Genomic DNA, 22999 nt, shown 5'->3' with positions numbered 1-22999 from the left:
ATACATACGTACGTACATACATACATGCATGCATGCATGCATACAATCATACATACATAATTAAAATTGCTATCATTCAGCTCTAGAATTAGGATAATTATCCTTCTTTTGAATATTGTTTAAAATATCCTTTTATGGAAGATGTATGTATTTTCCAGAGAAAGAGTCGGCTCCTCTGAGAAGCTGAGTAATTTGACTGAGCTTACATAGTCATTGATAGGAGGGATGTATTCAGAAGACTAGGATCCCATGTTTTGTACAGGTTGTGTACATTCAACTATTTTAAATTCTGTAGTCAACATGAGACATTTTGAGGATCAGAACAAGAGGCTACTGCTGTGTTTCATAGTGAAACATAGGAATTAAGTTTCTGGGGTTCATTTGCTAGCTTTCTAGAGCACTAGATTTGCACCTACTTAGCCAACTTAACTGTTCTTTAAGTTCATAATTAAATTCCAGGTTTATAATTTTTTTCTATGTTGAAAGTGATTTTGGTTTCATCTAGAAACCAAATTTTATGATTAATGATTTTCAAATTAAATATTGCACAATTCTCAGATTATTAGCAAATTGTCTTTTTCATGTCTCTGCTCTTGGAAAAAGAATCTGATTACAAGTTACTTCCTATATAAAAGTAATAATTGCCACGTAGTGAATGATTTTCAAGAATGAGATGATTTTAAAAAATTATGTAGTTTAAGACAGCAAAATAACCTCAAGGACTGTTTGCTTTAAATTACATAACACACACACACTTTTGACTATTTTGAATAAACATTAAGCATTTTAAGTTGTATAAAAGCAAATTCACTACATGGCAGCATTTGGGGGAGGAAGGAATGATGATCACCTAAGTAGCTGACACTGCACACATGAATACTATAAGACTTGATCATTTGGTTAGTATTTGATTTAATGAGATTTTTAAGTACTTTGACCATAATGAATAAAGTTAAGTTCCTCTCCCCTATAGCTTTTGTTTGCAGTTACTTTGCATTTTACATTTTATTTTTATTATAGCTATATTTAGGAAGCATTTCTTAGGATTAGAAGTGTAATTATTTAGACATTAAATAAAGGGTTTCTTTAGAAATTTTACTATCATTAGGAGGAAGTTAAAAGACTGGAATTCCATTGTCTTGTAAGATGTAAGAAATATTTATTGATTCCCAAATGGAGCTGAAAAAAACCTTTCCTCTTTTAGAAAGTTGTGAATGACCCAGCGAGAGCTCTAGTAAGCTTTACTGAACCAAGCTGCTAATAGTTATTTAATGTTATTCTTTAGTGTGAAAGAATCTCTGTAGATTTTCCTTTTAATCTCTTTGAATTGCAGGCTCATAAACCTCTCTGATGAGTCCGGCTAGTGTTTTCTTAGATCCTTACTGTTGAGACAATGGAGCCACAGAATTCTTTCACCTCTTGTTGTCAGACAAATCCAATAGAACACAAGGTCAGAAGGGCCTACATTTCTAAAGGTTGAAAGATTCTTTTTCAAGTAACCACATAAATTATTTGATTTTATCATTATTCCTCAGGAACCTCTTTTTAATTATAATGCACTACTTTCTATATGGAAAAGTAAATTTGGAAGTTTTTCTTATCTCCCCCTTTGGTAAGCTTGTGAGCACTGGACAGGGTATGAACAGACCTTATAAGTGCCTAAAGGAACACTAAAAAGTTGAACCATTTACTTCTAAAGAATCAAAAATTGTGTAGTGTCATTGGACTCAAGATAGAATACACAAAATGTTCTTTCTTTCCAACTAGCTGTTGGTTTTTCTTTTGTAAATAATTATCACTATTTTGTAGCAATGATTCTAGATTTTAAAATCTTAGATCTGTTTCTTTAATTGAGGTCAGTGTACTTTCTCAGCAATTTTAGTAGTGTCATGTTAACAGAACTTTGAGATTGGATTTGCATTTGCAGATACCTATTAAAATGTTTCATTGCAAACAGTAAAAATATAAATATGCAGTTATAGAAGAAACTAACTTCGCTGTTTTGAAGTTGCCATGTCTGATTAGTAGACAATTATCACAGGATTCTTGTGAGTTACTTTAGTGGATAGGGGAGAATTGTTTTTTAATTAGAAGTACAATGGTGGACAAGCAGAGATCATTGTTTAAAAACTAAAAAACAACGTTGATTTGTTTGTTCTTTTTTCTTGTAATTTCAGTGAAGGTTGGGTTGTGGGATGCTGTTGTCCTCTCTTTAGACACCTGTCTCTCAACAAAGGATCTTGGTGACCCCCCACTGCCCACATTTAGAGTCACCTTTTACTTGTATGTACCCACTCCGCTCATTATACTGTTCTCTAGGGATCCAATTTTCTCCTGAGTTAATCACCTTAGTCTTTTTCAGAAGTTGTTAGATTACCGTCCCTTCAAAGAACATGCTTTCCTATTAGACTCTTATTGAACTTTTCCTTCCTTATTTCTTGGTTCAAAGATGTAACCATTATAGTCACAAAGCTACTTTTAAAACTTGGTGAACATGCATTCAGAGAGGTGAGGACATCTTAATGTATCACTTGTTTGCTTTCACATTGAGCCCACCCATTTAATCAGAAGGCCTGTGTTACTTCCAGGCAGCACTCATTCTCCTGCTTCCAACACTATGGGGAAGTTTTGCCTGTTATATTGCATGGAATGATGAATCACAAATCACACCGAATGTACTTTCATGTCATATATGGAATCTCCAGACCAGAATCTCCACAGAAACTTATACTGTGTCCACCTAATACTGAATAATCAGGCCAATCAACATTGTTTAGAAGGTCACAGAACTACATTTGAATATATGTATTTTAACTATGCCTTTGGGCAACTACTAGCCGTTTTTGTGTCTTATTCTCCTTCTTTAAGAGATGGTCAGTGCTAATCTTTTAACTAAGAGTAAGTGTGAATGTTTCTGTGTCTAAACCTAAGGAGGAAAGGTAATGAAAATGTAACAGCTACTGATTTGAGTGGATAGAATAATAGATGAGAGTTGCACATAATATAGTAACTAGGTAAGAATTATAATAGCTTTCCAGTAAAGAAGCAGAACAATGGAAGATGATTTGCTTGGCATTTACTTTTGCAAATTATTTCTCATTATTTTCAAACAAAAATAGCCAGGCATGGGTGACTCACACCTATATCCTAGCTACTCAGATGGCTGAGATCAGTTTGAACCCAATCAAGGTAGAGAAGTCTATGAGACTCTTATCTCCAATTTACCACCAAAAAGCCAGAGTATAGTGGTGACTCAAGTGGTATAGCCCTAGCTTAAATACAAAAGCTAAAGAATAGCATCCAGGCCCTGAGCTCAAGCCTCTAGTACTCTTGTACTTAGGTTTGAACTCAGGACCTCATCTTGTTCCTCTGGCTTGTGCTGTTACTCTACCATATAAACTATACTCCAATAAGGTTTCTGCTGGTTATTTTGGAGATGTAGTCACTCGGACTCTTGTGCCGTGGCTGGCTTCAAAACTTTATTCTTTGGATCTCAGCCAGGATTATAAATGTTGAGTGGCTGGTGTCTAGCTCACTCCTCAAAGCTGAAAGATTGACGAACACCTTGGTCCCTTTAATTAAGAAATTAAAATGTAAGACTTTTCTCCATCCTTGAGATTTTTTCAGACTGAGTTTTTTTTTAATTGGGAAGAATAGAATAATACTTGGCCAAATATACTCGGTATAGAATGTAGAATTAAGTTATTGTGTTCAGAAATTACTTTGCAGACTAACACCATTCTGCCTAAGCTATTCAGTAGGCATACAGAGATGGAGGAAACAATTTGACCACTGGGCGAAGTCTGTCTTTAGAATTTGGGGACAGTTTATCAGACTGTTGGTACCCAGTAAATATGAGGTGATATAATATTTGACATACCTTAATAGAAAACTATAATGAGTTCAAAATATTGTATAATCTTTTCATCTATTTTAAAATTATGTAACTCACCAATAAATTTTGAACAGGCAGTTATTAAATATAATTAAATTGCAGGCATTCACGCAACAGAACAAAGGGAACCATTCTCAGCAAGTGAACAAGAGACTGTGAGACAGATAAAGAAATTTTCATGGGAGTTGGGGGCTGGATTTTAGTAGTCTCTTTTTTTTAAGCATTAACTTCTAGAAGAATAATACAAGCATGCAGAAACTATAGCATGCCTTTAAAAACAAAAGACAGGCGCTTCCCATCCATAGTTTCATTCTTCCATTCTTGCATTCTACATTTGTTTTAAGAAGGAGAGTACATGCTTCTACAACTTATACCATACTCTTAGTATGTTTATGTTGATTCCAGGCACCTTCCACCCTAGTAGAAAAGTCTGGACCAGAAAACAGCAAGGGGCATCAACACTGAAATATTGAAGTATTCTTCTATTCATTTACTTATTCTGTTGCAGTCAGATGACTAAAAGCCCCTTACATTTGAGTAGAGCTTTAATCTTTAAAGCACTTTTAACTTGATCTCATTTGACTTGGAGAATACCCATTAGTCTGCTTGAGCTGACATACTAAAACACTTTATAGAGTAGGTGGCTTAAAATTTATTTCTCACAGTTGTGGAGGCTGAGGAGTCCAAGATGAAGTGTTGGCCAGTTCTCTTCAACAGGAGGGCCCTTTTCCTGGCTTGCAGGCAGCCCGCTTGCTGTGTCATCCCATGATCTGTCCTCCACGTGTGGTTGGGATTGGAACAAGATCTTTCCCTCCATTTTATAAAACTACTTATCCGGCTGGATTAGGATCCCACTCTTACAACCCCTTTTAATCCTTACTTCCTAAAAGCTCATACTGATGTTAGAATTCAGACATAAGGATTTTGTGAGGTAACAGAGCAGGAACCTTCTTGAATAAGAGAACTCCTTGAAGCTAGGAGGCTAATAAAATATCACAATTATCAATAGCAATCAAATATCAAATGTAATTTTTTTTTTACCCAACCCTACAATGGCTACCTGATTTCATAGTTGTCAAACTGACTTAGTGTTGTTGCCTGTTTGTGAAAATGGGGGTAGCTTTTGATTGTTAAAAGCCTATAAGAAATGTTCTAGACTTTTTGGAACAAGTAGCCTAACACTGTAATAAGGTAAATTTTAAAATGTTAGATAAATAAGCTACATGTGGTAGCTTGGCATTCTTCATAGGTATCAAAATAGTCTCATTTTCCATTTTGCAGATGATGAGCTACGAAATATGGGACCAGTAGATGCTAAAGTATATCTTGAAGAAATGTCTTGGAATGAAGGTAGGATCTTTCATTCTCTCTTAGACTCATTCTTTTACTTGTTCTTCCATTCGTTTTCTTTGTTTTCTATACAGTGAAAGAAATACTAGGAACTTTTCAAAAGGGAAAAAGAAACCTCAGGATATTTGGAAGTCTTAAGAAATAATTGCCTAGTTTTCCAAATATATGTGTGTGTGTGTGTGTGTGTGTGTGTGTGTGTGTGCCCATGTTTGTTAAATTCCAAACTTTAATGAATCATTTTAGCTTCTCTCCTGTTCTGATTTGATATTAGGCACATGGAGGTTCTTTTCTAACTTAATTTCACTACTTTGGTTTTTGCATTACCATGTGATGTAATAATCAAAGATGATGATTTTATTCCCCATTCCTCTCTATATCCTCAACTATGTGAATTTTTTTAATATGAAGTCATAAACTGTCAGGACAAAGTTTTTTTATTTTTTTACTTCCCTTTTTGATTCACTTAGGGGAAATGAAACATCTGTCATTCCCTTTTACCTCCAATGAAGTTATGTCTTTGATCTTTTTCTATTATTAGTATTTTAAAACATTAGTAACAAATATTATTTCCACATTTTTCTGATGTTCCTTGAATTGTTCCAGTTACATATGATTAAATTAGGAAAACACTTTCTAAATGGAGGTGATGATGAACACTTCAGCTGAAAATCTGAGTATTTCTCAGAATGTTTCTATCTTCTTAACCCTGTAAGTTTTGTTTGGCCTGTGCCACAAAATCCTTACAGGCTTAGAAAACTTCACCGAGTATAAATAGTAAAACATAGCCACCCTTCCTGAAATTATGTTTATTCTTCTAGTTGCAAATTCTTAACTTAGTGCTCTAAAGAAGTGAGTCACAAACTATACTGATTTAGAAGAGGAAAATGGTTTTGCTTTATAAGACAGTTCTGCTACTAGCCACTCAAATGAAATCTAAGGAGTAATCACCTTTTCCCCTAAAAGGTGGCTCAAGGGGCAGCATGATAGCTTTGAGCAGCTATGCAAAGGGAAAGCATCCAGGCCCTGGCACTTTCCCCGGACCTTTAGCCTACTATATAATTTGATTATTTTGTTGGTCTTTATTCATGTATTTAAAATGACTTCTGAATATATCATTTTGTTAATAGTTTGGTGATAATACCATTAGAAGTTTCAAACAAGTTGTGAATTCTTTGTGACCATTACCATTTGAAAGTATCTGTGATAGAACTCCATTAACAACTCATGGTTCCCTGTGTCAGTTACCAAACACATCACCTCAAATTGTTTCTCAGTGTTCACTGAGATAGTAAAAAAACAAGAGGGAGAATTAAGCTTCAGAAAATTAGTCATTAGCATGTGTATATTTTAGAAATTTAATAGTAATAGTTTTGAAAACATGTTCTAATACATGTATGTTGGGTTATATGTGTACTGGACACTGTCCCTGAGCGTTTTTGCTTAAGGTCTAGTGCTTGAACACTTGAGCCCAGAGCTGCACTTGCAGCTTTTTCAGTAGTTAATTGGAGATAAGACTCTCAGAGACTTTCTGCCCCAGCTGGCTGTGGATCACAATCCTCATCTCACTGCCACCTGAGTAGCTAAGATTATAGGTGTGAGCCACCAGCTCCCAGCCCATTTTTAACTTTTTGAATAAAGTTTCATTTTTTTTTTTGCCTGGGCCAGAATCCTGTTTATGCTTCCCATATAACTGGAATGACAAGCAGGTATTATTACAGCCTGCTTTTATTGGTTGAGGTGGGATCTTCTGAACTTTTTGCTGAGGCTGGCCTCAACCTTGATCCTCTGGTTCTTTCCTCCAGTAGCCACCCTGCCCAGTTTGTTTTTTTGTTTCATGGATAAGAAAATGACTTTGTGGTGAATAATAAGGGACAAGATTACGGGAATAGACAAGGTTTTCTTTTTTCCTTTTAAAACTTTTATTACAAAGGTGATGTACAGAGATGTAAAAGTTACATAAGTCAGGTATTGAGTATATTTCTTATTGAACAATGTCACCTCCTCCCTCATTTTTTCCAATTTTTTCTGACCCCCACCCTTCCCAAGTTGTAAGGTTTTCTTTCTGATGAAAAGAACCACACAAAGTTGGCTTATTTAATTGCTAAATTTTCCAAGACTGAACTTGACAGAGAGAAAGGCAATTAGATCTATTTTTCTAACCATTGCCTGAGGTCTAAATGTTAACCAGCTTTGAAAAACAATTGAAGATACTTGATTGGATTGTATGAAATTATGAGTCCCTGTAATTGTATCTCTAATAAAAAATGCTGCTGCTGGAAGTATGGCTCAAATGGTAGAGGGTCAGCCAAAAGAGAGAAATGATAATGGTAAATTATTTTGCTAGTTGCTCCTACAAGCAGAAATATAGAAGATCAGAAGGATCAGATTGTTTGTGTCAATGGACACTAGCTTTTAAACTTACCAGAAGATAATATATTTTTAAATGCTACCATTAGGAAACTAAATGTTGTATCATCATGCCTTCTTTATCCTACATGGGTGACTTTCCTATTTGTAAACTCCAAACAAACAGATATGTACCTCACAGGAACAATCACAACAAACCAACCCCTATACATACACACATAGTATTGTGCTTTGGTATTTGAGTCAAGATTTCTTAAACTAACTGATACCAGAATAGAAAGTATTCAGGTGAGTCACTTCATAGTAAAATAGGTTTCTTTGAAAGGATAAACCGGGCAAGACTTCATGCCCCTTAAAAATGAAGCAGGTATGGCTGTTTTTCTTCTTTTCTTTATTGTAATATTTTAGATGAATACATTGGTGTGAGTGGAAATCTTTTATGAACTTAATAAAAAACTCCAAATAAATTTCATAAATTACTTCTGAGCCACACACTTTCCTACACCAAAATCTTCGGGTTTTTGATTCATACTATTAGTCTATCTTATCTCTAGCTAAAGGCTTTTTTGGTAGATAATTTTTGGAAACGCTGCCTCTGTGCAAAATTTTTTTTTCAGTTCTCTTTTAAACATTTTTATAAGGATAAAACAAAACTTACCTTTATCTTTCATTTTGCCATTTCTGTGGAAGAAACTGCATTTTAAAGGCTATTAGAAAGCCGTTGTGGTTAGCATTTGAAGCATCATTTTGTCTTCTTTGCAGATGATCATTCCTTTTCACTGAATTGCCGGTGTGGTGGAAAATATACCATCTCCAAAGATGAAGCAGAAGATGTTAACCTAATTTCTTGTGATACATGTTCACTAATTATAGAACTCCTTAATTACAGCTAAACTTGTTCTCTGCTTGGGACCCTTTAGCAGAATATTCAGACACGATAAGAAGAAGCCATTCAAACTCCAAGGAAATGAATTCTTATTTTGGTCAATAAAGAAAATACAAGACCATCAAGCAAAGGCCACCTCAGACTAATATAAAATGGTTTATATGTACTTATAATTTATATTTACATGTTCCCATAAAAAGGACTTGGATTATAAATTATATTCAGATCAGTCCCCAGATGGTGACTTTTTTTCTTGTTAAAGAAAATAATTATTTTTCTTAACATAAACATGTCTCTGCAACTGGAAAAATGCTTCTTTGTAGTTACTTTTTCAGATCTAAGAGATGAGGGTTTTTAGCTGCCAATGTTATGCTGCTGTAGACCTATCCCTTTTTAAGGTCATCAGAATTAAATTCGAATTTTTGTAATCAACATGAGAGTCTAGTTGTCCCATACAAAAGGCTACATATGGATATATTTGAAATTAAAAGTGAAGCAGGTAGGTTGGCATCTGTAGAAAGATAGGTAAACTTTGGAGTCAGAAGCTTGGGAGCATAGCATTATCATCTTCATATATAATTTAGGGAATGGAAGCTTTAAAATAATTATTTGACATTGGGCATCTCTCTTTTTTGTGTCAGAGCTTTAAGATACAGAATCAATTGTCTGTATGTATGAATGAACAACTCATCACTGATATAATGAATTGGACTTTTTTCAGTGAATCATTGTCTGCAACATATTGTGGATGTTATACTCTTAAAGAATTATTTTATATGTATTCAGCATTCTCTGAACAGTATAAATCAAGAGTTCATTTAAAGATCTTTGAGGATCCTTTATGTGATCTCTGAAACATTTCAATATAACTTTAGGGACAAGAGATTATTTTCATTGCATCTATAAATCCAAAACTTAAAATATGAGGTAATCGTCTTCCTCTCCCTCCCATGATTTGTATTTATAATCATAAAATGTAGATGGAATATTTATTTGGGATTAGTTTCTTTTACTTTTATTTTTTTTTTTTTGAGGTAAGCTCTCACTGTGTAGCTGAGGTTGGCCTTAAATTCAAGATTTTTCCTGCCTCAACCTCCCAGTGCTAGGATTACAGGTGTTCAATACTGCCTGGTGCTTGGGTTACATTTGTATCCAAATATTAGCTAGTATAACTTGAATAATGTTTGCTATCCTTTGCATTTAGCAATTAAAATAATTAAAACTGAATTGCAGATAGTTTATTGGCAAGTACATGGTTTCAGCTGCAGTATAAATTCACTTGAACAGGAGACAATAATCAAGTCAAAAAGAATAAGTGTTTGCTAATCATCAGCAAATCTTTCAGTATTTGGGCTTTCACGTAGAAATCCAAAATCACTCAGGGGCCAGATCTGTAAAATCAAATATATTTGAAAACAATTAATAAAGGTGATACTGCAATATTATGTTCTTTCCTATTCTTCATAAGAATTTATGAATATGCGTGTTTTATAATCCTCAAGAGTTAACTGTGCCTTCCAAGTGTTTGAATATGATACCAAAAATGCTTGAATATAGCTAATGTAATTTGAATTTGTTGTATAAAATCTCAAATTCTTATCTATAAAAGTGGGAGAGAAAAGGGAATAATGTTTTCTATAGAGCTATGAAGTAAAGATATGCTCACTAAAATATAGTCATTTTAACAGTTAAGTCAACTGTCAGCCAGAGGACTTTAGAGAACAAAAAACCCTCATAACAGAAAAATAAAGCTTTATAAAAAAAAAGAAAAAGAAAACTTGTACCTTAAAGAAAATTCGTCCTCGTATTAGTCCATATGGAATGGGTCCATAGTACCTGGAATCTGTAGAATTCTGTAGATTGTCTCCTTCTAGCCAAACATGACCCATTGGCACCTAGAGTAGGTGAAGAAAGCCGCTTAAAACAAACTTAAATTTGAGTACTGTTATTTAAAATATGTTATTTAAAGACAAGCCTGCTGATGTGCACCTGTAAAAACAAAAGTCCTAAAGTCAAGCACTGATGACTCATGTCTGTAATCCTACTTAGGAGCTACTCAGAGGAGGCTGAGAGACTCTCCCAGTTCAGAGCCAGCCCTGTCAGGAAACTCTGAGACACTTATCTCCAATTAACTACCAAAAATCCTGAAGAGCTGTGGCTCAAGAGATAGAGCATTAGCCTTGAATAAAAAAGTTCAGGAACAGTGTCCAGGCCCTGAGTTCACATACCCACACACACACCCATACACCCACACACCGGCGTGCCCACACCCCCGAATGCACATATGCACGCACTCAAAAGTCTAAAGTTTTTTTTTTAATGAAGTACATAGAAATCCTAAGTTTTGAATGATGTTTTCATTTCTAGCAAAATAAAATAAATAACTTCTATTAAATATCTAAGGTCCCAGCTTTCAACAAGATTTTCTGAATCATGTGGTTCCCAAACATTAATTTGTCATACAAACCCCAAACTAAGGTTTACAAGAGATCAAAACAATGTGACAGGGTCATTAATTTAATGGACTTCAAAAGAGGTCATTAGGATAGTGACTGAAAATATGTCCTCCTGTCTCAATAACAGCATAAGCAGGACAGCCACTCACTCAGCAACATCCTGGGGCCAATACCCAAGCCAGACCCATTAGAATACTCATGATGAACTAAATGGTAATTGATTGTGACATCAATTACAAATAATCTCATCATTTTATTGGAGTGGGCTTGTCAGAATTTTAATTAAGGTTCACTCTTCTGCTTTTGTGTAGCCACATCTTCAGTGCATTATACATTGAAAATGACCATCAAGAACCAGAAAAACCTACTACAAAATCATCAGTTGTAAAATTAATGATGGTGACCTTCTACTAAATGAAAAGACTTTCCCTCTTATATGTCCTGTGTATTAATTGGTAAACAAGCTCAAATTTTTACTGAATTAGAATTAAATGCATTTTTTATTTAATAAGAAATTTGCCTTCTAATTTCTGTTCAATATAAACTTAAAATTACCCTGGCAATAAGCATTATAACAATTAAAAGCAGTTGGCTTCATAAAGCTGGGTATAGGTGGCTCATACCTATAACCTGCTACTCAGGCCTATATCTATTTGAAGCCAACCAAGGCAGAAAAATGTTAGATTGTTTTTAGTTAACTAGCAAAAACTGGTATGGCTCAAGAGGTACATTCCAAGCTAGGATCAAAAAGCCAAGTGAAATCTCTAGGCCCAGAGTTCAAGCCTCAGTACTAGTGCGTGTAGGCATGCGCACAAACCAGCTTTTCAAGGTTTAAAAAAGTTCAGTGATTGACCAACCAGATTACTATTGGGAAGGAATTTATTTTCACTATACCAAAGTATCAAAATTCAGTAGACTGCAATTTTTTGTGACTAATTCCTTTTTTAAAAATAAATTTAAGGGCTGGGAAGGTGGCTCAGTGATAGAGTGCTTGCCTTGCATGAATGAGGCCATGGGTTTGATTCCTCAGCACCATATAAGCAGAAAATTCTGGAATTGACTCTGTGGCTCAAGTAGTAGAGCGCTAACCTTGAGCAAAAGAGCTAAGGGACAGCGCCCAGGCACAGAGTTCAGGCCCCACAACTGACAAAATAAATGAATAAATTTATACAAGCACTGAAATCTTTATTTCCCTTTTCATAAGTTAAATAGAATGTTTTGTATCTTATAGAAATATTTGCTGAAAACCTTTACATTTACATATTCTACCCTTAAGGGTTAAATCTATTTGCTAAAAAAATACAAATTTACTAAGAGTATCAATATAAACCCATTCACTCTTATTAGTGAAACAAGTTAGAAATCTTAAAGCCAATAGCAAAGCTCTGTCCTGTTCTACTTATATTTTAAAATAGACTCCCCACGTAGTAAAGCCTAATACTGTACAAGCGGAAGAATGAGTGTATCTCAGGTCACCAAAAAATGAACAGTGCATTTGGAAAAGCCATATAATTAACAAATTCTTTAGTATACTTATGAAGTGAATTTCATCTTTTTGTTTTAAATTTTCATTGTCTCAAAATGGGTGTTCCTGATATCTACAAGTTAAAGGACTCAGTAAAAGCTAAAGGAAAGTGTTCTATGATTAAGTTCTGGTGATGCACACATGTAATCCCAGATACTCAAGAGGCTGAGATTGAGATTAGAATCAGCTCAGGCAGACAAATCCAAGAGATTCTTAATCTCTTAGACCAGCAAAAGCCAGATGTGGAAACATGACTCAAGTGGTAGAGTATCAGGAATGAGCCAAAAATGAGAGAATGAGGCCCTGTGTGTAAGCCCCTAGTACTGGCACAAAAAGAAACAGTAAATTTCTACAAACTACTAAGGCAGTCTCTGCATATCTCTCTTTGAAGTTTACCTCGATTTTGCCTGCCCATACCAAATAGAACATTTACTCTATAATGCAAGCCTTCATTGAGACTCTGTTCTATAACATCTTTTTACTTAGGTTTTGTGTAACTATTTTATGAAATAACGTAATAGGAAATAATGTCATGGTCTTAATTCCTTTTAGAGTTTTACTTATTACTAGTTATTAGATTTCTTATAATCTTATTGTTAAAAATAAAATGGAGCCAGGTGCCTGTGGCTGACACCTGTAATCCTAGCTAATTAGGAGGCTGATATCTGAAGATCTCAATTTGAATCCAGCCTAGGCATACAAGTCTATGAGACTCTTATCTCTGATAAATGACTCAGAAAAAGCCAGAAGTGGCTCTGTGGCTCCAGTGGTAGAGCACTAGCCTTATAGTATCTCTTTGCATGTCTTGCCATCATTGGGTTAATTATCTCTTTTCCTCATTTCAGAGGAGCTCTTCATTACGAGGTTAACTCTTTGAGATAATAGTGCAAATATTATCTGAGCAGGTATTTAAAAACATACATTATAACAATATGAAGAGCATCATTTTGGTTAGGTGTGTGTGTGTGTGTGTGTGTGTGTGTGTGTGTGTGTGTGTCGTGAGGCTTGAACTCTGGGACTGGGCTCTGTCCCGCAGCTCTTCAGCTCCAGGGTTGTGTGTGTGTGTGTGTGTGTGTGTGTGTGTGTTCTTCAGCTCCAGGGGTGTGTGTGTGTGTGTGTGTGTGTCGTGGGGCTTGAACTCTGGGCCTGGGCTCTGTCCCGCAGCTCTTCAGCTCCAGGTGTGTGTGTGTGTGTGTCGTGGGGCTTGAACTCTGGGCCTGGTGTGTGTGTGTCGCGGGGCTTGAACTCTGGGCCTGGGCTCTGTCCCGCAGCTCTTCAGCTCCAGGTGTGTGTGTGTGTGTTGTGGGGCTTGAACTCTGGGCCTGGGCTCTGTCCCGCAGCTCTTCAGCTCCAGGTGTGTGTGTGTGTGTGTCGTGGGGCTTGAACTCTGGGCCTGGTGTGTGTGTGTGTGTGTGTGTCATGGGGCTTGAACTCTGGGACTGGGCTCTGTCCCGCAGCTCTACAGCTCCAGGCAAGTGCTAACACTGTGTGTGTGTGTGTGTGTCGTGGGGCTTGAACTCTGGGCCTGGGCTCTGTCCCGCAGCTCTACAGCTCCAGGCAAGTGTTAACACTGTGTGTGTGTGTGTATGTGTCGTGGGGCTTGAACTCTGGGCCTGGTATGTGTGTGTGTGTGTGTGTCGTGGGGCTTGAACTCTGGGCCTGGTATGTGTGTGTGTGTGTGTCGTGGGGCTTGAACTCTGGGCCTGGGCTCTGTCCCGCAGCTCTACAGCTCCAGACAAGTGCTAACACTGTGTGTGTGTGTGTGTGTGTGTGTGTGTGTGTGTGTGTGTGTGTGTGTGTGTGTGTGTGTGTGTGTGTGTGTGTGTGTGTGTGTGTGTGTGTGTGTGTGTGTGTGTGTGTGTGTGTGTGTGTGTGTGTGTGTGTGTGTGTGTGTGTGTGTGTGTGTGTGTGTGTGTGTGTGTGTGTGTTTTGAACTCTGGGCCTGGGCTCTGTCCTGCAGCTCTACAGCTCCAGGCAAGTGCTCTAACACTTGAGCCGCAGTGCCACTTCCAGTTTTCTGGTGGTTTATTGGAGGTAAGAGTCTCATAGACTTTCCTGCTCGGGCTGGGTTTGAACCATGATTCCCCAGATCTTAGCCTCCTGAATAGCTAGGATTCTGGTGTGAGCCACCGGCACCTGGCTAGGAATAAAATTTCTTAATGTGAAGTGTTTGATATCTCACTTGCATCTTCTTCCATGATCTCTCCTTAGATTTCTTGTTTTACCAATTCCTTATCAACATCTCTGTAAAAGACTTGCCAAACTCATCATGCAACAGTGTTCTAATATGAAAGTTCACTGATATTGTCTGCCTCTCAAAATTGCCAACAGCATAATCTCCTCCAGTAGGCAGAGGTTAAAAACAGTTCATTTCATATAATAGAAACAAACCCAATACAAAACCAAGTCAAACCAACTAAAAGGTTTCTATGATATAGTCAATAAAAAACAAAAGGGTCAAAGTGTGGTTATGCATGCCTGTAATCCCAGCTGTTTGGGAGGGACCAATCAGGAAAATTGTGGTTTTAAGGCCAATAGGGCAAAAAGCTAACAAGAGTTAAAAGCTGGCAAGATTTAGTTCCATAAGCCAAGCACGATGACCAGTTATCCCAATTAACACAGGAGACCTTTGTAGAAAGATCACAGGCTGAGCCTAGGCATATACAAAAACCTATCTGGGTGGAGGAAAAAAAGGACTGGGGTCATGGCTCAAATGGTAGAGTACTTACCTAGCAAGCATGGGGTCCTGAGTTCAAACCCTAGTACTGCCAAAAAAAAAAAAAGTAGAGCTATGTAGGTAAATACTTAAAAAATTATTCTGTATATTTTAAATGTACCTTTTTATAATATATGTATTATTTAGGTAATTTAAATACACAAATGCTTTATCTTTTCAGTGATACTTGTATATTTTCTGTGTCTGTCTGTCTTGTCTGTTTGTCTGTATAGCTCTCTCACTTTGAGGCAAGTTCTCAATATGTAGCTCAAGCTAGCCTTGAACTCAGCATCCTCCTTCAGCCTGTTGAGTACTTGGATCATAGACATGCACTACCATGCTAGGCTTGAAACTTGTACTTTTCTAAAAAGGCACACTGTTTATCATAATACAAGCTAACAGCAAAAAACAAAAACAAAAAACAACCTTTTGAATGTATTGTTTTTCCTTGTTGGTCTTTGATGGTGTGGAAAGAGAAATTCCTGTTCTGGGTTAAAATCCAGTTATTTTCTACTAAATAGCTTACTGGCCACCATAAAGTTAAAAATTTAAACCTGGTAAGAGAAAAAAGGATCACATAGCAATACTACAGTAAAATAAGAACAGGATAAAATGGTACCTGAAAAGTTATAATTTTACAACTAATGCTTAAAAAGTATTTGTCCAATAGATGTCTCTCAAATTACTAATGTCAAGTGTTCATGTTGCTTTGAATAATTAAAACTTCCAACAGATTTTTTCTGTCTCGTAAGTCTACCATGCCATCTTGAATGAATACATGAGACCGAGTAAGTGCAACTTTTTAATTTTTGTTCAAAACTAAGTTTTTTCTGGTGCCACAGATATAGCAAACTTTAGGGCTAAAATTTCAAACATTAGAACCTTTAAACCATTCTTGTTTCTACCCCAAAGGTTTACTTGCAGAGCCATGATAAACCTGATCTCAGGGCTGGACAAAAGAACCTATCCTCCAGTTCTCAGCTATATTTACTGGGATCTAGTTGAGAGCCTTCTTTTCAGTACTACCAGCAAATGTAATTACCTCATGGCCTGCGGGTGTCCATTCAACAAAAGAGGCTTTGTGAGGCAACCCCACAGGTGTTACCTTTCTTGATTCAAGTGAAATCTGATGAAAGAGTCCACAGTATCAAATAACCCATGCACTAAACTATAATCAAACTCATTTATTTGATTAAGCAAAGAACACTTTTAATTAAGAAAAAGTTCTAACTAAAAAATATTTGTATGTCTGGCCTCCTTTATGTTTCAAAAACAAAATCTTAAAAAAAAATGAGTGATTGTGAATTACCCCTTTATTTGCCACATATTTCATAGTTTACTTCAGCAAAGGTGTGCAATGGCAATATCTATTGCACATGCCTCTTTAACTGATCTAAAATGACTGCAAAAGAAAGGCAAAATGTAGGCAATGAAGGAACAAAGGTCATAGAGGCAAGGAGAGAAACTTTTCAGAATCCTTTTCTTAAAAATAATTGTTTTCGTGTCCTTTTCCCATAACAAGGAAGAAGAGCACATGTATCTTATGAAAGTGTTCACAGAAAGCTATTTTTTTTTTTTTAGCAAAAGCAAATGGGATTGATAAATCAAGGACACTTTTTAAAGTTTCTCACTTTAAACAAAATTTTAAAGATTTTGCTTGCCTGAAGAAGTCCGTATGAATGTACATTCATAAAATATTTCAGTATAACAATTCCTAGTTATGTAATTGTGTTCATTCATTACTGTCTTTCAAGTAGGCAGTGCCAAGCCCAGCTTCTCTACTGCTAGGCAGCAAATGCATACTATACTTAGTCATAACTTACATATCTAAAATGTACTTATGGTAAGACAGGATGCAGACAAATTATAGAGAGAATATTTGGAAAATGAAATTTTATTAATAAGTTTGTAAAAAGATGTCACAAACTCCAGTATTTGACTCAGATAATAGCAACACTGTCAATATCACCATGAAATAATCATTGGCATTTACCCTTCCTATATTACTAGTAGAAGCTATAATCAATAAAATCTGTGTACAAAAGAGTTAATTCTTTTTCAGGCAGTAAATTAGAAGAGCTTTTTTTAATGGGAATGTTTCAAATGCTAATTACAGGTATTTCTGAAGGCAAACTCAAGAACGGTTCAACTAATACTCTATTTTCACTGACAATCTCCTGGCCCTAACTTGTTTTTCAGATAAGATCATCCAAGGTAGATAGTAAAGACTAACTTTTTAATTTTTTGAACAGGCTTCTTTGTCAAGCATTGCTTCCTTAAATATCAGATACTTAGGTCCTTCTTTATGAAGTATCCACACCACCAAAACCTTACTATAACTTTTTAGGGGGATGGAGAAGGAGAAGAGAGTTAAGACTGCAGAAAGTACATTTAAGCCATCCAGTAATGCTAACTTCCTGTCAAAACAATGGGTCACTTTACCCTCTGACTTTTCTTTTGTTCTGTTGCCTGCTCTGTTTTGGGATTCATAATTAAAAGAAGAATTTGAGGGTCAATCCTCAGTACCCCCACATACACCATAAATAAACAAATACGTAAATGCATACATGCATTTAATATTCTCATTGAAAGACTGTCCCTAGGCTTTCATTTTAATGCAGCCTACTCTACAATCCTGTTCTCAGACTACAGAAGATGAGCCTAATTAAATATAACACAGGGTATTTCAGAGTTGGTAGAATATGGTGATAATGTGAAAATAATGAGTTCCTTGTGCTCTCAGAAAAACAATTCTAAGTAATTGGTAAGTCAGATGCATTGTGTATAAAATATGTACTAATATGTTTGCACTACAAGTTTTATTCTTGGTACTTCAAAGTCCAAACATCTCTACAGATTCAGTTGCTGTAGATGAATCTTTGTAGCTCTTGTCAATTTCCTATTACTTCTAGACATAACTACTTCATAGTAAGATTGAGCAGAAAAAAATAAATCTGAAGTGCATGAGAAATAGAAGGTCACCAGTGGATCCATACTCCAGCATAAACAAATGATTAAAATTAAATATGCAGATATTTTTATTCTTGCTATTACTAATGCATTTAAAAGCATTGTTACCTGCTTTTTTGACAGACTCTTATTCTACTTGTGTTTTATTCATCAAAACACAACTCTAATGTTCCAAACCCTACAAATTATTTAGAATGAAATGTAGCTTTGTGAATAAAAAATTGCAAGTTAAGCAGATGAATACCAGTTTAATATTTTGTAAGCATGCACGATGCAAGGAGAGTAGATGCAGACCTTTAAAAAACAATATTGATGTTCTAGGGCTGAAGGCATCACAACACTGTTTTGACTGAGATCATGAAAACACACTGTGGACTGGAATAGTAAAATATCCAGATGTCACTTTGGGAGAACAGTGGTTGGTTTTGTTTTTTGTTTGTTTTGCCACTTTTGTTTGTTTTGCTGTTGTATTAATTTTGAGGTACATATAGACTTATAAGTGGATTCCTAAACTTGTCCAAAGTTGATTGTATCTTATTTCTCACGCTTTCTATACCCACATCCCAGTTTTTTTGATCCATCTGCCCATGCTGCCAGCGCTAGTAACATGATTATCATTTTTAAGCCTTTTGGTTTCCTGTATTCCTAGCATACAACCATTTCTATATATTCCCTTAATCTTTCCATAATCTGTACTTTCCACTATCAGTATTACTACCAACTACATTATAGCTTGTTACCCAGACACTCTGATCTATTACTGTTAGTCCACATTAATAATACAGTGATCTGTCAAAACCTACATCTGATCATGTTAGTTCCCAGACACAAAAAAAAAGAATCATGTTTTCCTTTTCATTGTTATTTCTTTCACTATCTACCCCCTTACATATTCTGTACATAGGAAATTACTTTTGGCAATTTTGTAAAATACAGTGGTACATTGCCAAGCCCCAGGACTGGCCAAAAAGAAAAAAAGTACAGATAATTTACAATTAATTAATTAGTTTTTGCTTCTCAGATTTACTTCAGGAGTACTGGCATTCTAATTTTGCATAATTAAAATACTTCTAGGTAAACAACAGGCATTTTAGAATATTCTGTAAGTACCAATGCTGATCTTCATATATACATACACATATTTTCAAACATATCACTATAAAATACAATTTTAGTAACTGAATTTTACTAAACTATTCTCATCTTATTCTAGCAATGTTCAGAGAACACATCAGAAAATGCTTAAATTGGAGGAGTCTAAAAGATGATTCTTTAGTATTAACACCTCAGACTACTAAAAAGAAAGTCAAATTTATCTTCAGAATTGGGTTAACTATAGGATGAAAAAGTCACATCATCTCTGTCATCTCCTTATTGAACTTCACTCCACCAAAGAGTAAATACGTTTTCTCCACATCAGCTGCAATCAAGGCATTAGCAGTATGCCGTGATTGATCATGCTGGAAGCCGTTGCTGAGAAATGGATGTGTAGCACAGGGTTTTATTGCTATAGTCTGCAAAAACCATGTCCCTCGTTTAGATACCCTAGCTGTAATAAGTGACAATATTAGGTAGTTCTTCTATTTAAATGACATAAGGATTTAGTGTATCAGCAGCTTATTATAAACAAGCCCTTTCAATCTGATAGTTCCTCTCCCTACCCAGAAGTACCTTTCTGTTTATAGTACAAGTGGTAATAGAGGACCAGATGGTTGTGACTTTTAGCTAAGGTAAATGACACTTAAGCAAACACAGAACAGCATTAGGATATCCAAGGATTTGAAGAGTATCCTAAACACATAGTACATATTAAAGGACTATTGGTGTTAACTATAAAAAGTGACCATTTTCTAAGACTGTATAATTAGTGAGACTATTTTGCAGGTCGTTAATTTGTTTTCTTTAGATATTTTCTAAAGTACATTTATTATTGTCATATGCATTTTTTAAGTTCAGATAACACCATTTCTTTCTCAAAAGTGAAGTTGTGTCTTATTCCTTACATTTCTGCCAGTAAGATCAATGATTTTAACATGTGCTAAAAATTGACAATGAAAAATTTATAAAATACTATATACACACTATATATCACCTGCCCCTAGTATAAAACTAATTACTTGGTGACCATTTTATCTTTCATTTGTAGTGCTGAAATCTGGTATAGAAAAGCAAAAGAGTAGGAAGAGTATAAGCAAAAATAACTTGGAAATTACTGGAGAGAAAAAAAAAGAAAAACAGGGCTGGGAAGGTAGCTCATTGGTAGAGTGCTTGCCTTGCATACAATTTCTCAGCACCACATAAAAAGAAAAAGCCAGAAGCAGCACTGTGGCTCAAGTGGTAGAGCACTAACCTTGAGCTGAAGAGCCGAGGGACAGCGCCCAGGCCCAGGGTTCAGGCCCCACGACCAACAACAACAACAAAAAACCAGAGCTTGTCTTGTGTTGCACCTGGATGGTTACAGTACCACTGGTAACACCTGGGCTGAATCTGACTATATTGAGTGTGTAGATTTGAGGTGCATAGAAGAAAGGATAATCCCAAGGCCTGAACAAGCAGAAGAATGTAATTGCTTTTTTAATTGGGAAGTATGAAGAGCCTGTTTTGGTAAGAAGATGACAATTTTAGTTCTGGACATACAGTACCAATGAAGTCTCACTTGTACAACTAAAAAAAAGATTAAAGGAAAAACTAAGCTGAACAGATGGCTTTAGTAGAGTACCTACCTAGCAAGGGTGGGACACTAAATTCAAAGCTCAGTACTGCCAAAAAAGCCCAGTTCAAATACTAACAAAAAAGTAATTAATGTTTCATTTTCTATAATGGATACTTCATAGATTATATAAGCATAAATTGTTACCAAAATATATATATATATATGAGGACCAAATGTTAACACTGGAGAGAAAAACAAGAATCACTGAGGACTTTGACAAAAACTGTTTCAATAAAGTGGTGGGAACAAATGCCTAACCAGAATGAGTTCAAGAGAGATTATGAATCACAGAATAGGATCAGAAAAATATAAAACTCTTCTAGAAGAGGATGTGAGGCACATTTGTTTGGATTGTAGCTTTTATTGCATGTTTACTGGGATAATTTAGTACATTGCAATGCCTACCACATATTATCTTCTTAAAGATTATGAAGATTATTATTTTTCTTCACTAGCTTCATTTGAAAATGTTACTGTACTTTGTGAGTTCTGGTCCCATATTCTCTAGGGAATAATACTAAATTAAATGGACTGGAGGCATGGCTCAAGGGGATAAGTGCCTGACTTAGAAAATGCCAGTTAAAACCCCAATATTGCCAGTCAATCAATCAATGTTTTACGTTGTAGTTTTTCTTACTGTGCAAGCCTATAGGAAAATATCAATTCATTTTATTTCCTTACTTGTTAAATGTTCCTACTTTAAAAAAAATTATTTTTTGATGAGTGGCGGCTTCAACCAGCAAACTTTCAGGAATTCCTGAAAGGTAAGGTATCCCAGATGTCTGAGCTGATTTTGTTTCTTTTGAGAGTCAGAAATTTAATTCCTATTCTAGTAGTCACTGCTCAGCCTATGGCCCAAGAAAACAGTTACTGGCTTGAATAACATAAAAATCAGCAAAACCTAAAAAGCAGCACTTTGATTAGTTTCCAAATACATAATGTAAATAATAAATCTACTTCCTAAGTGTTGCTTGCCACACAGACTTTTTGAACTCTGCAATGAATAAAATGATTCCACATCACTTAACCAATGATCTGTTTATATTCTTTATTTCTTTTTGCCAGCTTAGAAACAATGCTATTTCTTTCATATGCTAAACTCTATGGTCAAATCTCCAACAATTTTGGTATTTTGCTTTCTGAAGTAGTTACATTAAAAAATAAGCATGGAATTCAAAACATTTCATATCCTTCATCTTCACCATTAAGTTCAATCAAAATATGCACAGTAATGTCTTCATTTTATAAATAACTATTTTTTCTAAAACGGTACAGAGGTAAATAATCTACTTCATAAAATACAGCACCAGTGTACTTCTGAGATGGCTGAAAAAAAGAACACTCTAGAGGAGAGACTTTGCAAATAGTTTAGGTATCTTTCCAGAGTACTCTCTACTTGGATGAATTTTTGTTTTAAATCACCTTGATTAATGGAGCACATTTACTAAAGTGGTTCTGTACCTGCATAATTCTTATGGTTTGAATAGCCCAGACTAGAAAAATTGGCAAGGGGAAGCCCTCAAAAACACTGGCCTCTCTTTCAAAACCAATACTGTTGCTAATCCAAAATGGTTCCCTTCCTTTTTAAAATAAGTGTTATTCTCTCAGAATCTGAGAGAAGCAGAAGTGGCCTTGTGAGGAACATACATTCAAGAGCCAAGCTACTGGTGTTTGAAGTCCAACTTTTATAGTTTGAAAATGGTGATTTACTTAAGCTTAGTTTTTATTATTAGTTTTCCTACTATTAAAAAAGTTAACTCTTGCAAAGTTTCAACTGTTACTCAATTACATTGAGTTGAACAACATTATTTCAAGTACATATCCCACATTTACACCAAAACAAGGTGCATGGAATATACCTGGAATGATGGAGTCCTCTAATTTGCCCATTTATTAAATGTATAAAAATTTCACGTACAATTTTCTTTAAAAATATTCAAAATACTTAGATTTTGCAGTCTCCTACTTATCTTCTGATTACTTACCAGACTTTAGGCCCATTTGTCTTGATTTACCTACTCTAAAACGCTTACAATGAAATTAACATAGCTTAAATAAATTGAAAGACTTAAATACATAAATAGAAGTAAGCTACAGTCTATTTTGCTGACTACACTACTT

At 35.5% G+C, this 22999-nt stretch overlaps 2 protein-coding genes across 8 annotated transcripts in view; one reads left to right on the top strand and one right to left on the bottom strand.

Moving 5' to 3' along the window:
* Dnajc24 (DnaJ heat shock protein family (Hsp40) member C24) overlaps positions 1-9940 on the top strand; it is a 39839-nt gene extending 29899 nt beyond the window's left edge. For 2 of the 3 annotated variants that reach the window (XM_042691457.1, XM_042691455.1), the window contains exons 4-5: positions 5177-5245; positions 8502-9940. In XM_042691457.1, the coding sequence (XP_042547391.1) occupies positions 5177-5245; positions 8502-8644 (212 nt within the window). In that variant the 3' untranslated portion in view covers positions 8645-9940. Of the gene's footprint in view, positions 1-5176; positions 5246-8374 lie in introns of all 3 variants that reach the window. The other variant, XM_042691456.1, reaches the window with a different exon arrangement.
* The window catches only part of Immp1l (inner mitochondrial membrane peptidase subunit 1), a 53786-nt gene continuing 40508 nt past the window's right edge, over positions 9722-22999 (bottom strand). For all 5 annotated transcript variants that reach the window (XM_042691453.1, XM_042691449.1, XM_042691450.1 and 2 more), the window contains 2 exons: positions 10283-10393; positions 9722-9889 (listed from right to left, as the gene is read on the bottom strand). In XM_042691453.1, coding sequence (XP_042547387.1) covers positions 9821-9889; positions 10283-10393 — 180 coding nt within the window. In that variant the 3' untranslated portion in view covers positions 9722-9820. The remainder of the gene's footprint in view (positions 9890-10282; positions 10394-22999) is intronic.

This window comes from Dipodomys spectabilis, unplaced genomic scaffold, assembly GCF_019054845.1.
Source record: "Dipodomys spectabilis isolate Male_0828 unplaced genomic scaffold, ASM1905484v1 ptg000145l, whole genome shotgun sequence".
Lineage (NCBI taxonomy): Eukaryota > Metazoa > Chordata > Mammalia > Rodentia > Heteromyidae > Dipodomys > Dipodomys spectabilis.
The sequence above is the reverse complement of the archived record's forward strand: the minus strand, read 5'-3'. Positions and strand labels throughout refer to the sequence as shown.